Genomic DNA, 15799 nt, shown 5'->3' with positions numbered 1-15799 from the left:
CAATGGGGGACAGATCCGGAGATCTTGCTGGCCAGGGTATTTGACGTACACCTTCTAGAGCACGTTGGGTGGCACGGGATACATGCGGACGTGCATTGTCCTGTTGGAACAGCAAGTTCCCTTGCCGGTCTAGGAATGGTAGAACGATGGGTTCGATGACGGTTTGGGTGTACCGTGCACTATTCAGTGTCCCCTCGACGATCACCAGTGGTGTACGGCCAGTGGAGGAGATCGCTCCCCACACCATGATGCCGGGTGTTGGCCCTGTGTGCCTCGGTCGTATGCAGTCCTGATTGTGGCACTCACCTGCACGGCGCCAAACACGCATACGACCATCATTGGCACCAAGGCAGAAGCGACTCTCATCGCTGAAGACGACATGTCTCCATTCGTCCCTCCATTCACGCCTGTCGCGACACCACTGGAGGCGGGCTGCATGATGTTGGGGCGTGAGTGGAAGACGGCCTAACGGTGTGCAGGACCGTAGCCCAGCTTCATGGAGACGGTTGCGAATGGTCCTCGCCGATACCCCAGGAGCAACAGTGTCCCTAATTTGCTGGGAAGTGGCGGTGCGGTCCCCTACGGCACTGCGTAGGATCCTACGGTCTTGGCGTGCATCCGTGCGTCGCTGCGGTCCGGTCCCAGGTCGACGGGCACGTGCACCTTCCGCCGACCACTGGCGACAACATCGATGTACTGTGGAGACCTCACGCCCCACGTGTTGAGCAATTCGGCGGTACGTCCACCCGGCCTCCCGCATGCCCACAATACGCCCTCGCTCAAAGTCCGTCAACTGCACATACGGTTCACGTCCACGCTGTCGCGGCATGCTACCAGTGTTAAAGACTGCGATGGAGCTCCGTATGCCACGGCAAACCGGCTGACACTGACGGCGGCGGTGCACAAATGCTGCGCAGCTAGCGCCATTCGACGGCCAACACCGCGGTTCCTGGTGTGTCCGCTGTGCCGTGCGTGTGATCATTGCTTGTACAGCCCTCTCGCAGTGTCAGGAGCAAGTATGGTGGGTCTGACACACCGGTGTCAATGTGTTCTTTTTTCCATTTCCAGGAGTGTACATATGGTGACACAGACGTTTCAATTGCGTCATCTGCTTTGAATCTCTCAGTGCCCTTCAAAGCCTCTGTGCACTGCACACTATCCATCTCTTAGTGCTCTCCTTGCGAGTCCGGGGGTTAGAATAGGCCCGAGGTAATCCTGCCTGTCGTAAGAGGTGACTAAAAGGAGTCCCTCCCCCTCAAGGGGGTAGTTTACGCCTGCGTCCGGAGACGGACGGTTCCACGTCTTATGTTTGTGGTCATTTTGGTTTTTCACTTATTCTGGTTTCTTCCTTCCTTTGTTTGGTTCCTTTCTTTGTCCTTCTCCCTCTCACTGTCTTCCTTACTTTTTACCTTGCCTTCTTGTCCTTGCCTTCTTGTCCTTGCCTTCTTGTCCTTGCCTTCTTGTCCTTGCCTTCTTGTCCTTGCCTTCTTGTCCTTGCCTTCTTGTCCTTGCCTTCTTGTCCTTGCCTTCTTGTCCTTGCCTTCTTGTCCTTGCCTTCTTGTCCTTGCCTTCTTCTCCTTGCCTTCTTCTCCTAGCCTCCTCCTCCTTGCCTTCTTGTCCACCCTTTGGTCTCCGCCTCGGCGTTTGAGACAGTCTGTCCTTTCTCTCCCTCTCTCCCTTTTTTTCCTCTTCTTCTTTCCTCCCTTTGCGTGCCTGAAGGCCGACCCACACGTCCGCACGCGTAGCCAGTGACAGGGTAACGTATAATTCCCCACCCTGGGTAGACAAGTAAGGCACGCACGTACCCCCTGGTAAAGGCCAGGCCCAGGGAGGGGTGATTGCCTGAGCTGACACCTTCCGACCATGCCGATTGGTCCCTCAGTCCGTTTCTCGGGAGGTGTGACCTGAGGTGTAAACATTCACCTAAGGCGGGAGTGCCCTCTGAGAGGGTCCCCACAAGGAAGGAGAGTGCCATCGGAGACGCTGGCAATCATGGGGGATTCCTCCGCAATGGATTTCTCTTCTTCTCTCTCGACTTCTGCCCAAAAACGGAAACTTGACCAGCCACCAGTGACAAAAGTACTACCGCCTGCCCCAAAGTTCCTCGTTTTTCTCAATCTGAGAGCGGAAAGGATTTTTCATCTGTCAACCCTTTCATTATCCAGAAGGGCGTAGATGCCATAGCCGGATCTGTCAAGTCTTGTACCAGGATGCGTAACGGTACCTTGTTGTTAGAAACTGAGACCGCCTTTCAGGCACAAAAACTGCTTCGGGCCACACTCCTGTACACATTCCCTGTCCGGGTGGAGGCTCACCACACTTTGAATTCATCGCGTGGTGTGGTATATAGTAGATCACTCGACGGATTGACTGACGAGGAGATTCAGTCTTTCCTCGCTGAGCAGGGCGTGACGGCTGTCCATAGGGTCATGAAAAAGGTCAACAATGACCTTGTACCGACCCAGACACTTTTCTAGACATTTGATAGTGTTCAGCTGCCGTCGCGCATCAAAGCGGGCTGTGAGGTTATTTCTGTTCGTCCCTATGTCCCTACACCTACGCGCTGCTACCAGTGTCAGCGTTTTAATCACACTCGCCAGTCTTGTTCTAATGCGGCTAAATGTGTCACTTGTGGCAGGGACGGCAAGAGGGTGACTGTCCACCTCCATCTCCTCGTTGCATGAACTGTCAGGGTGACTATGCAGCGTCCTACCGCGACTGTCCCATCTACAAGGATGAACGCTGTATACAGGAAATTCGGGTCAAAGCTACACCCATGCGATCAAATTGACTTGGCACACTATGCCTCTGTGCGTTTTGACCTACCCCCTGTGGTAGGTATTCCGGCTCATGGAGGGGTTATGTTGCTGGTCCGGGATGATATTTACTACGACCCCATCACATTGCACACCGGCCTGCAGGCAGTTGCTGTCCGAATTACTCTCCCCACTTTTACATTTTCCATTTGTACCGTTTACACTCCATCGTCGTCTGCCATTACCAGGGCAGACATGATGCAAGTTATTGTTCAGCTACCTGCACCGTTTTTGTTAACTGAAGACTTCAATGCCCACCATCCCCTTTAGGGCTCTCCAGCATCCTGCCCGAGAGGCTCCCTGTTAGCAGACCTTTTCAACCACCTCAATCTTGTCTGACTCAATACTGGCGCCCCTACTTTTCTTTCGGACACAACTCACACCTATTCCCATTTAGACCTCTCTATATGTACTACCCAACTTGCACGCCGGTTTGAATGGTACGCACTTTCTGATACGTATTCGAGTGACCACTTCCCTTGTGTTATCCATCTCCTGCATCATACCCCATCTCCATGCTCAACTAGTTGGAACATCTCCAAAGAAGACTGGGCTCTCTTCTCTTCCAGGGCGACCTTTCAGGATCAAACCTTCGCAAGCTGCGGTAGTCAGGTCGCACACCTCACGGAAGTCATTCTCACTGCTGCTGAATATTCCATCCCTCACACTACTTCTTCTCCACGTCGCGTACCGGTCCCCTGGTGGACCGCAGCATGTAGAGACACTTTACGTGCTCGTCGACATGCTTTACGCACCTTTAAATGCCACCCTACGATGGCGAATTGTATTAATTATAAACGATTACATGCACAGTGTCGTCGTGTTATTAAAGAAAGCAAGAAAGCTAGCTGGGCTGCTTTCACAAGCACCTTCAACAGTTTTACTCCTTCTTCTGTTGTCTGGGGTAGCCTGCACCGGCTATCTGGCACTAAGGTCCACTCACCAGTTTCTGGCTTGTTGGTCGCGAATGACGTCCTTGTGGCCCCTGAGGATGTCTCAAATGCCTTCGGCCACTTTTTCGCAGAGGTTTCGAGCTCCGCTCATTACCACCCTGCCTTCCTCCCCCGAAAACAGGCAGAGGAGGCAAGGCCACCTAACTTCCACTCCTCAAATCGTGAAAGTTATAATGCCCCATTCACCATGCGGGAACGCGAAAATGCACTTGCCCGGTCATGGCCCTCCGCTCCAGGGCCCGATTCTATTCATATTCAGATGCTAAAGAACCTTTCTCCTGCAGGTAAAGGTTTTCTTCTTCGTACTTATAATTGCATCTGGATTGAGGGTCATGTTCCCACATGCTGGCGTGAGTCTATTGTTGTCCCAATTCCTAAGCTGGGGAAGGACAAGCACTTGCCTTCCAGTTATCGACCCATCTCCCTTACCAGCTGTGTCTGTAAGGTCATGGAGCGAATGGTTAACTCTCGTTTGGTTTGGCTGCTCGAATCTCGACGCCTACTGATCAATGTACAATGTGGATTTCGTAGGCGCCGCTCTGCTGTTGACCATCTGGTTACCTTGTCGACCTTCATTACGAATAACTTCTTGCGGAAGCGCGCGACCCCGGCTGTGTTCTTTGATTTGGAGAAGGCTTATGACACCTGTTGCAGGGCGGGCATCCTCCGCACCATGCATACATGGGGCCTTCGCGGTCGCCTCCCTCTTTTTATTCGTGCCTTTTTAATGGATCGACAGTTCAGGGTACATGTGGGTTCTGTTCTGTCCGACACCATCGCCAGGAGAATGGGGTGCCACAGGGCTCAGTTTTGAGCATCGCTCTCTTCGCCATAGCGATCAATCCAATAATGGATTGCATCCCAGCTGATGTATCAGGACGATTTTACCATCTATTGCAGCGCGCAGCGTACATGTTTCCTGGAGCGCTGTCTTCAGCATTGTCTTGATCGTCTTTACTCTGTCGCCAGTGGCTTCCGTTTTTCTGCCAAGAAGACGGTCTGTATTAACTTCTGGTGCTACAAAGAGTTTCTCCCATCGTCCTTATGACTCGGTCCCGTTGCTCTCCCATTCGTGGAGCCAATAAAATTTTTAGGTCTTACATTTGACAGGAAACTTAGCTGGTCTCCACATGTGTCATATTTGGCCGCCCGTTGTACCCATTCTCTAAATGTCATTCGTGTTCTCAGCGGTATGTCGTGGGGAGTGGATCGAACCATCCTACTTCGCCTATATCGGTCGATCGTCCGCTCAAAGCTGGATTATGGGAGCTTCGTATACTCCTCTGCACGGCCGTCCATCTTACGCCACCTCAACTCTATACAACATCAGGGTTTACGTCTTGCGATCTGAGCGTTCTATACTAGTCCCGTCGAGAGTCTTCATGCTGAAGCCGGTGAATTGCCACTAACCTACCAGCGCGATATACTGCTTTGTCTGTATGCCTGTCGGCTATTGTCAATGCCCGACCACCCGTCTTATCATTCCTTTTTTGACAACTCTCTGGACCATCAATACGGGTTGTATGTCTCTGCCCTGCTACCCCCTGGAGTTCGCTTTCGTCGCCTCCTTCAGCACCTTGATTTTTCACTCCCTGCAACCTTTTGAGTGGGCGAGAGCCTAAAACCACCTTGGCTCCAGGCTCAGGTTCGCATTCACCTTGACCTCAGCTCGCTCCCAAAGGAGGTTACCCCAGCTTCGGTATACCGCTCCCGTTTTGTCAAACTTCGTTCGAAGTTCATTAATATGATATTCATTTATACAGATGGCTCTAAGACCAATGACGATGTCGGGTGTTCTTTTATTGTCGGGGCACACAGTTTCAAATACCGACTCCATGGCCATTGTTCGGTCTTCACAGCTGAGCTATTTGCCCTCTACCAGGCTGTTCTTTACATCTGCCACCACTGACATTCTGCTTATGTAATCTGCTCCGATTCCCTGAGCCCCATCCAGAGCCTCAGTGATCCGTATCTGGTTCACCCTTTCGTGCACTGGATCCAACACTCTCTTCAGCAGCTGGCGGACGACGGTTCTCTGGTTACCTTTATGTGGGTTCCTGGCCATGTCGGTATCCCGGGGAACGAAGCTGCAGATGCTGCAGCCAAGGCTGCGGTCCTCCAGCCTTGGACAGCTTCTTGTTGTGTCCCTTCATCAGATTGTAGCAGGGTCATTTGTCAGCGCATTTTATCGCTGTGGCATGCCGATTGGGCTACACTTGCGGACAACAAGCTTCGGGCCTTGAAACCTCTTCCCATGGCTTGGACAACCTCTTCACGCCCTTCTCGGTGGGAGGAGGTCGTTTTGGCCCGGTTACGAATTGGACACTGCCGGTTCAGCTGACGGCTGCGCCGGCGCCGTTCTGCCCATGTGGGCAATTGCAGACGGTACGCCACATTTTAACGTCTGCTCGTGTTCTTCGTTTTATGCACTTGACAAACCTGTATAAGGACATTTGATTATGCCGTTTTTTTTTTTTTTTTTTTTTTTTTTTTTTTTTTTTTTTTTTTTTTTTTTAAAAAATCCTCTGCCTGTTAATATGTCTTCTATAGTGTTGTCCCTTTTATTTGCTGTTTTAACCTTGTGCCTCGCAGTGCATTCCTAACTTAATCTGGGCGCTAATGACCATTGTAGTTGTGCGCCCTAAAAAAAAACTCTTAGTGCAGTGGATCCAGGAAAGCTGTCACTTGCTCACTCTTCATGGTGCCACTGTGATGTTTATGTGGGTTCCTGGTCACATTGGTCTGACAGGAAACGAGGCAGCTGACACTGCTACCAAGGCTGGAGTCATTGTACCTCAGCCTGCTAGTTCTTACATTCCCTCCTATGGTCTCTCTGTTGCCATGTGTCAGCAGATGGTGTCACTTTGCCGTCATCACTGGTCCTCCCTTCATGGGAACAAGCTCTGTGTTGTTAAGCCTCTCCCAGCAGCTTGCACAACCTCCTCTCAGCCCTCTCGCCATGAGAAGATCATTTTAATTAGGTTGCGTATCAGGCCCTGTCTTTTTAGTCATTGCCATCTGTTAAGTGGTGCTCCTCTACCACTTCGTGCTCAATGCACTCAACCTTTGATGGTCCACCATTTCCTGACAGAATGCCAGTTTTGTAACCAGTTATGTTCTCGTTTGTGTTTGCCGTGTGAGTTATTGGCTATTTTAGTGGACGATGCACAGGCTGTTGACTGCATTTTATTTGTTATTCTTCGTAGCAATATGGCGAAGGTCATTTAATTTTTAGTTCAGGACCTCCATTTATCAATGGCGTATTTTATAGACCTTTCTCCTCATCCCTGGTTTTAGCTGTCTTCTCTTCTGTCGATTAGGATTAACGTGTAGTCATTTTTAACTCCTGTCTTTGTCTTCATGTTCGACAGTTCTGACATGGGTGTGTATGACCCTAGTTGTTTTTGTGCCCTAAAACAAAACAATACATTCTCCCACCACCATCTACGAGGGTTGTTTTTTAAGTAAGGGCCGTTCGCGCGTATAGTCCCGTAGCTCGCATGGACGCCGCAACAAGCCACCGCGCCACTTGCCGGCATCCTTCCCGTTCACACTGATGCAAGTTGCAGCTCTGTAGCTGACGTGTACGCATCGCTGTGCTACTTTATAATGTTTACGATTATTGAATCGCCCGCCGCGTGTGAGATACGGTCAGTGATACGTTTTTGACTGCGAGAAGCCTGTCAGCTGCAGAAATTCATCGTCAGTTAACAGAAGTTTATGGCTTGAATGCAATGAGTGAAGGTAAAGTGCGTCAATGGGTTAGAGTGTTTAAAAATGGCCGTCAAAACGTCCATGACGAAGAACGCTCAGGCCGGCCCTCTGTGATCACTGATGATTTGGTGGCTGCAGTCGAAACAAAGATTCATGAGGACAGGAGATTCACAATTTCCACTCTTTCTTTGGAATTTCCACAACTTTCAAGATCAGTTTTGTACAAAATTGTGACTGAAAACCTAAACTTTAAGAAACTGTGTTCTCGGTGGGTACCCAGACTCCTCACAGAGGACCACAAAGGGAAGAGATTTGCCACTTCATTGGACTTTTTGATTCATTACGAGGAAGAAGGGGATGACATGTTGAGTCAAATTGTCACTGGAGATGAAACATGGGTATCCCATATCACTCCCAAAAGCAAGCGACAATCGATGGAATGGCGACACAACCTCACCCATCAAGGTCGAAGCCAAACAGACACTGTCAAAGCGCAAGATTATGGCAACTGTGTTTTGGGACTGGCGCAGTGTTTTGCTAGTGGACTTTATGCCATGAGGAACGACAATCAACTCAGATGCCTACTGTGCAACTCTAAAGAAGCTCCACAGAGCAATTCAAAACAAAAGGCGCGGTATACTGACAAAAGGAGTTTTGCTCCTGCACGATAACGCTAGGCCTCACACCTCTCAAAAGACTCAGGATTTGATTGATTCTTTTGGCTGGGAAGTTTTGGACCATGCACCATACAGCCCCGACCTTGCTCCTAGCGATTTTCACCTTTTCCGGGACCTGAAACACCATCTTTGCGGGCAGCGCTTCAATGACGACGATGAAGTGAAAGCGGCCGTGAACTCTTGGCTGTCAGAGCAGGCGGCCGAATTCTTTGAAGAGGGAATTAAATACTTAGTTGTACAGTATGACAAGTGCTTAAATAAACAAGGCAACTATGTAGAAAAATAGGTAAAAGTGTGTAGAATCAGAAAAGAAAAGTTTTTTTACAAAAGTATTTGTATATTTTTAAAAAAATAAAAACGGCCCTTACTTAAAAAACAACCCTCGTATTCCAGTGGGGTCACAAGCATCACTGGTCCGATCAAACACAGGGCCACTGTGGAACCAGTCAATTGATCTACAAACTAAGCTACAATCACTGTGCTGTGTTCTACTTGGGCATGACAACCAACAAGCTGTCTGTCCACATGAATGGCCACCCAATTGCTGAGCACGGTGCCCAACACAGCATTCTTCATTTTAGTGACTGCTTCACAGTCTGTGCCATCTGGGTCCTTCCCACTAATACCAGCTTTTCTGAATTGTGCAGATGGGAACTCTTGCTCCAATATATTGTATGTTTCTGTAACCCTCTTGCCCTCAACCTTCATTAGTCATTGACCTTTACCCACCCCTCCCCTTCCCTGTTCCCATTCCAGCACTACATAGCTCTCTATTCCATCAATGCAGCCACACTCTTTTTTACTTCTCTTCTTTTCTACTGCCCCTTCCTCCCCACCAACTGTCCTACCCACTCTCCACCTCATCCCTGTATGCCACCACAAGTAGCGCTTTACCATCCCTGACCCCTATCCTGCTATCCCTCCTCCCTCCTCCTCATCCCCCCCCCTCTCTCCCCACCCAGATTGCATCTCCTCTCGTGTGCTGCTGCTCGCAGTCTGGCCTCAGCAGCCAGAGACTGTGATAATGTGTGTGAGTTGCGATTGTGTATTTTGTCTAATTCTGATGAAGGCCTTTTTGGGCAAAATGTTGCTTGTTTGACAGTCTTTTTGTTGAGTAGCAATCTGTTATTTTGTAATATTGTCATTATTCCATCCTGGATTTTCCATTGCTTAATATACAACTTAACCTTTCTGTGAGATAGTGGAGCTTACCAATAAAATCAGCATTTTTTTTTTGTCTATGCTATATTTAACAGAATGTTAAGGGAGAAAGCTCATAAATTAACACAAATAAAATTTTGTAAGGTGAAGGCAGTCTCAGTATTAACAAACACCTGGAGATCTGGACAATAAATAGATGAGAGAATAAAAAATTAGAAATTGATGAAATGAAATTTTTAAGATGTGTGGCAGACTAGACACACTTGGATAAAAAGAAGATTGATATACAACAGGAACTAAACATTTTCAGTGTAAATGATGGAATACAAGGCAACAAACAAAATGGAAAAAAGTATTGAATTGGTAGACATTAACAGAATTCCAAGAATTTTACTAAAATGTGTTCTAATAGAATGTAAGAAGATCCTTAATTTCTTAGGAGTATAATTGCCCTTCAAGAAGGAACAGGCCCACAGGCATAAACCATAATGATAATGGGTATGGTTATAATGTGGTTTATATTACCACTATAATATTTAATTATTGATAATTTAATTTGTTTCATTTTTATTGCATTTCTTTCCAGAGGCCCCTCTATAGTGCAACCAGTGTAAATGATTTGTGTAATACAGTATTGACAAAGATAGTAGTGCCATGCAATGATATGTTCATCTGAGGAAATGTGATGAAGGCATTTGATGCCATATCAGGAGAATATATGGGGAAGGTGGCAGTATGTGCATAATCTGTTAACATCATTTCATGGCAGTCCCAAAACTACTCAGCATCACCATACCGGAATATGGTTAGGTCTATGCCTTTTTCAGCAATTTTGGATCCACAGATTTCGATGGCTTGTTTCGAACTTTTGTCTTGCTGTCAGAGTGATACACCCAGCACTCATTCAAGGTCATTAAGTGGCCAAAGAAATCCTGTGAATAGGCACGACACAGCTGCAACATTTCCACTGCTGCCTGTATGCAGCAAATATTGAATGAGTATGAGCAATCGTGGAACCCAGTGAGCATCGACCTTTATCATGTCCAAAATATCACACAAGATGTTGAAAACTGGTTGATGACTGTTTCTCACTTTTTCCAGTATTGCCTCAATAGTGATATGTCAGTCTTCAAGCACCAGTACTTCTGCTTCTCTGGTTCTAGACAGGAAAATTGTCAGCCACTTTATTCTATGTCACTCAGACTTGTTTGACCACACTGGAAGCATCCGCACCACCTAACCACCATGTCATATGATGGTGCATTGTTGCCGTACATTTCCATCAACTCAGCATCCATTGTTGCAGTGTTGTTCCCTTTCGAATGCAGAAAACTAATCACCACCCCATACTCCATTTCATCAATGGGCTGCTCCATTTTCTTTTGGCCCCACCAGTGGCCTGCTAGGCCAATATGGGATGGGGATTTCCATGTGTACCGGCACTGCAGACATGTACCAGCAAACATACAAAAAATTAATTATATGACTTTTTTATCGTACCTTTCTTGTCTTGTCACTGCAGTGGCATATGTTTCACCAAGTGGGGTTGCGCAACAGTTGTTATACAATATGGCTAATGCATACTGTCATTGTCACACAGATGTCTGCTGTAAGAAGAGTGGTTTCTGGGCTGGAAGGGAGAATTATAAAACTTGTGGTGTCCCTCTTTCTTAGCTATTTAATGTATTATTTACCAGACTGTACTTTTCAGTGGATTCATCACACTGAAAATAGTGTTGTGCATGGAGCAGATAAATTTATGATGAAAAATTATTTATGTAGTGTAGAACATGCTTATTCATCAGTGAGGTTTACAAGATCCTTATCTTAAAATCTGAACAATTAAAAGATATATTCAGGGACTGGGAAACTAAGATAACACAATGGTTTCAGTGGTGTTACAATTGATGTCATTCTTACACTTAGAACATGGTGTGACATAATTTCATTGTTCATCATTTTAATAGCAACTTCATTGTGTATAGAGATTTGTTGACTTTTCATAATTCATTTATGACATAAATGAAATGTTTCTACTCCCAAATGATGGAGCAGTTACTCTGCTTACGATTAATTGCTGCCTGTACTTAATTAAAATTTTTATTTTTACTTGATCACATCTTTCAGGGAATAGACAATGAAAGCGATGCTGCCTTTTCAATGGTTTCGGATAACACGGCGAAACTTACATCTGCTGTGAACTCGTTGCCACAACTGATGGAGAAAAAACGCCTGATTGACATGCACACCACCATTGCAACTGGTTTGTATGTAGTTCTGATCAATGGAAAAAAGGATTATTGGGATTTTTTTATACTGAATTTGAGGAACTTCCCAGGAAATTAAAGTATGTTTGATGAAATTGAGTAGTAGGTTGAAATGGTGGGATTTGCAGATTGCCACACAAAACAGTCTGCCAAGTAACCTTTCTGTACTTGTTTCAAATTTTCTCCAGCTTGCACTTCTTTGAAGGTGTGGGCCTCCCATCCTCCCCAGTACAATATGCAGTACCTGAATGATAAAACAGATCCTTTGCCTGCAAGTAGTTACCCAAAACTGAAAGTATGATTTACAATGTGACTTCATGAGGAGAGATCACTGTAAGATACTGAATCTGGACATTATTTTTCACCATAAACACCAAAGGCAAACATTACAATCTTTGTTCCACACAATGATGAAAAAAAATTTCTTTCAGCAAATATTAGTTACAGTACCTAAGTCACAAGTCTGCCACTTCATAACAGAAATGAATAGGATATCAAAGCAGTGGAAATTGCTGGTGCAAGTACTTAATTAAAATTTTTATTTTTACTTGATCACATCTTTCAGGGAATAGACAATGAAAGCGATGCTGCCTTTTCAATGGTTTCGGATAACACGGCGAAACTTACATCTGCTGTGAACTCGTTGCCACAACTGATGGAGAAAAAACGCCTGATTGACATGCACACCACCATTGCAACTGGTTTGTATGTAGTTCTGATCAATGGAAAAAAGGATTATTGGGATTTTTTTATACTGAATTTGAGGAACTTCCCAGGAAATTAAAGTATGTTTGATGAAATTGAGTAGTAGGTTGAAATGGTGGGATTTGCAGATTGCCACACAAAACAGTCTGCCAAGTAACCTTTCTGTACTTGTTTCAAATTTTCTCCAGCTTGCACTTCTTTGAAGGTGTGGGCCTCCCATCCTCCCCAGTACAATATGCAGTACCTGAATGATAAAACAGATCCTTTGCCTGCAAGTAGTTACCCAAAACTGAAAGTATGATTTACAATGTGACTTCATGAGGAGAGATCACTGTAAGATACTGAATCTGGACATTATTTTTCACCATAAACACCAAAGGCAAACATTACAATCTTTGTTCCACACAATGATGAAAAAAAATTTCTTTCAGCAAATATTAGTTACAGTACCTAAGTCACAAGTCTGCCACTTCATAACAGAAATGAATAGGATATCAAAGCAGTGGAAATTGCTGGTGCAAGTGCAATGGAAAAGGTGATGTTGGTTTCATTTATGGGAATTACCATGCTGAGATCATAACAATAACTGGCAAACACTACACAAGTCTTCTGGTCCAGATTGTTTAAAAAGTATATGAGATTATGTGTGAAATGAAAGAAATGGAAAAAAGCTTTCATAACAGGGTACGTGCCCTATCAAGTTCTTTGATAATGAGAAAGCTGAAGGGATTTGTCCATGTATTCCCACATATAAAGCAATTTGTAGCTGGAAAATGTTTTTAGTCAAATGGAGAGACTTTGATAGCTGTAGATTGGTATTATTGATACTGTCCAGAAACCTAATTCAGGAGCTGTGCGTCTTAATGTGCTTATGAACAGTACAATATAGATACTTCCAATTCTTTTGTTACGCTGCTGAGTAGAGATGTCAGTGTTGCTTGCAGTAGAGTGACCTCTGGAGTGATGTAGGGATGGAAACTGTGTCCATGATAGATCTTTAAGTACAATAGGTGTATTAGTGATAAATACTTTGTAACTAATCTCCTGCCTCCTTTTTGCCCACTCCATCAGTCTTTTGATGCTTGGGGGTAAACTCTTTGTAAACGCTATTAATGTAGGGTTATTCTGTGAAACAATCGTATGTATCCTTATCTCAAATTCTGCTGTAACTCTTGTCTTGGACACCACCCATGAATTGAGGTGAAGTTGATGTCTGTGATTTCCATGCTTATTTTGTTCTTTCATTATCCTTACAGATGAATATGCTAATTGAATTTTAAAAAAAGAAGTAGAGGACCCTTCAATATTATGAAAAGGGTATTATTAACTAGGAAATTACCGTGCGAGTATGCCATAACGTGATGTTTATTAAGAGTAATAAATTGCACTGAAACCCTTGAAAAAGAACTTCACAAATGTAAACCAGCTATCTGCACTCCACAGCAATGTACATCTTCATCCAGAATTCACTTATGTTGTGATAAAATCAATTGTGATACTACCACTAATGTGGAGATACATAATCCTAACTCCAACTGGCACTTTGTCTGCTGAAGAATAGTGAATTGGACATTACATACTGTTGGTTGCATTTGCATGACTCAGTGCCAACATCTCCGAACTCTCAAGCTTCCAATAGATCATTGCATGACAGCTGTTGCTGTTTCTTTATTTAGTAAGGATGATACCTTCTACTATATTTGTGTATTTTATATTATTAGCAGTCAGTTTCATGAGGCTGGCACTGGCAGTCAATTTCAACAAGCAATGTGTCTCAGAAGGAGCTTGAAGATCCTCTACATGAAGGTGTCAGCAAGTTTGAAGTTTGTGATTGGTTTAAAATAATAAATTTGCTGTATTAACAATCTAGTTTAAGGCTTTCCCATTATTGTTTATAATTGTATTCCTTTTTACTCAAATTTTTAATGACAGTGGTTAAATGACTTAGCAGCTAACTTCGTTATATCTTCAGGAGCTAGCTGCTTTATCATATTTTGTGACCACACCATTCCCAACATGCTAGATCATTGACTCTATGCTCCAGCACCAGTTACAGCTCACAAGAGGTGCCCGGCTGCAGCTGTGGGAAATTCTGTCCACAATCTCCTAGTAAAACTGATGATTTTACTGTATAAATAATGGTAAAGAAATGAATGGACGATGTGACCAAAAATGTTACATTTGTTTAGTTGCAGTGCAGTGTGTTCAGCCTGTCTTCTCCTGCACTCAAAGTGCTACACAGCAGCCTGGGTAGCATAACAAATTACCGGTGGCTGACCACCAGAAAGACTGCTTGAAGAAAATAAAATTCAGCAAGACTTTGTCAGGCAAGATTAGAGAGGCCTTTAAATTATTAAAACACTCTTAACACTATAAATAGAGACGACAGCTGTAATCTTGCACCAACCTCGCTGCCAGCCATTGAAGCTTAACAAACCACAGTAAAAGCTTGAGACTCACGATGTAACAGCCGGAAACTACTGTTGTGTATTTTATGTTCCACATGAAGCAAACTGGAATCTGGGGCATTTTCCTGCTGTAGCTAACTCTGTTTAGGAAGAATCCTGTGATGTCATGCACTTCAGAATTACAGGCAGTTTCTACATAGGGCAGGAGTACACAAGGGCACCATCTTTCCAAAATTTCTGTGGCTGCATATATATGGCAGAATGTTTCCTGGGGAGTCTCGATATTTTTTAAAATATTACCTTTCATTTATATTCTTTTATGAACTCTGCCTGTGTCATGAAGATCTGTGCTGTGATGAAGGAAAATATACTAGTACTAGAAACATACATTGAGACTGCCCTAGGTCAGTTGGTAACACAGCTGGCTTAAAAGCAACAGAAACGAGATCAAACTTGGGTTCGATTGTACATGGACAGCCCACAGACTCAGAGGCATAACGTACACACTATGGGCCCGCCTGCAAAAATAAAAATCCTGACCCCCTAACATAAAATGTATAACCTATTATTAACTAACACAACTTCCATTACAGCAAGTAGAAATAGAAATTTAATGGACTGTGTTGTAAAATCCCATGTAATAAAACAAAGACATAATTGATTTAATATATTCAAAGTATTAAACAAAAATTATTAATACTGATAAATGTTGTTAAAAATGAAACTCATTTCAGTTATATATAGGAAACTGTCCGAATTTGAAAGTATGTATAGAAGCAGTACTCAGTATAATGTTTCAGCCTTCCACACGCGTTCAGTAATCATGCAACATTTAAAAACTGAATTTTTTTTTGCTGGTGAAGAGCTTTAGTTTCATACATCCCATCAATAGGCCGTCTTCTTTGTACTAGCTATTAATGCAGTAACACGTCTTCAGTCTACAATGTAAGCCACTGCATCTGTCAAAGCCATTGTCTCAACAAACAAAACAATAACAATCCAAATTACATAAAAGCAATTTCACTGAAATCTCAAACCACATTGCTGTTATGTTTAAGAAAAAAATAACTATTGAAGCTGTCTGTAACAATCAGCTTC

General features: G+C 44.5%; 1 protein-coding gene across 4 annotated transcripts in view; it reads left to right on the top strand.

Moving 5' to 3' along the window:
• The window catches only part of LOC126195374 (protein sly1 homolog), a 178440-nt gene that overhangs the window by 113990 nt on the left and 48651 nt on the right, over window positions 1–15799 (top strand). For 2 of the 4 annotated variants that reach the window (XM_049933950.1, XM_049933949.1), the window contains one exon: window positions 12154–12289. In XM_049933950.1, coding sequence (XP_049789907.1) covers window positions 12154–12289 — 136 coding nt within the window. Of the gene's footprint in view, window positions 1–11448; window positions 11585–12153; window positions 12290–15799 lie in introns of all 4 variants that reach the window. The other 2 variants (XM_049933951.1, XM_049933948.1) reach the window with 1 other exon arrangement.

Source organism: Schistocerca nitens, chromosome 7, assembly GCF_023898315.1.
Source record: "Schistocerca nitens isolate TAMUIC-IGC-003100 chromosome 7, iqSchNite1.1, whole genome shotgun sequence".
Taxonomy (NCBI): domain Eukaryota; kingdom Metazoa; phylum Arthropoda; class Insecta; order Orthoptera; family Acrididae; genus Schistocerca; species Schistocerca nitens.
Note: the sequence above shows the minus strand (reverse complement) of the source record. Positions and strands in the feature narration are given on the sequence as shown.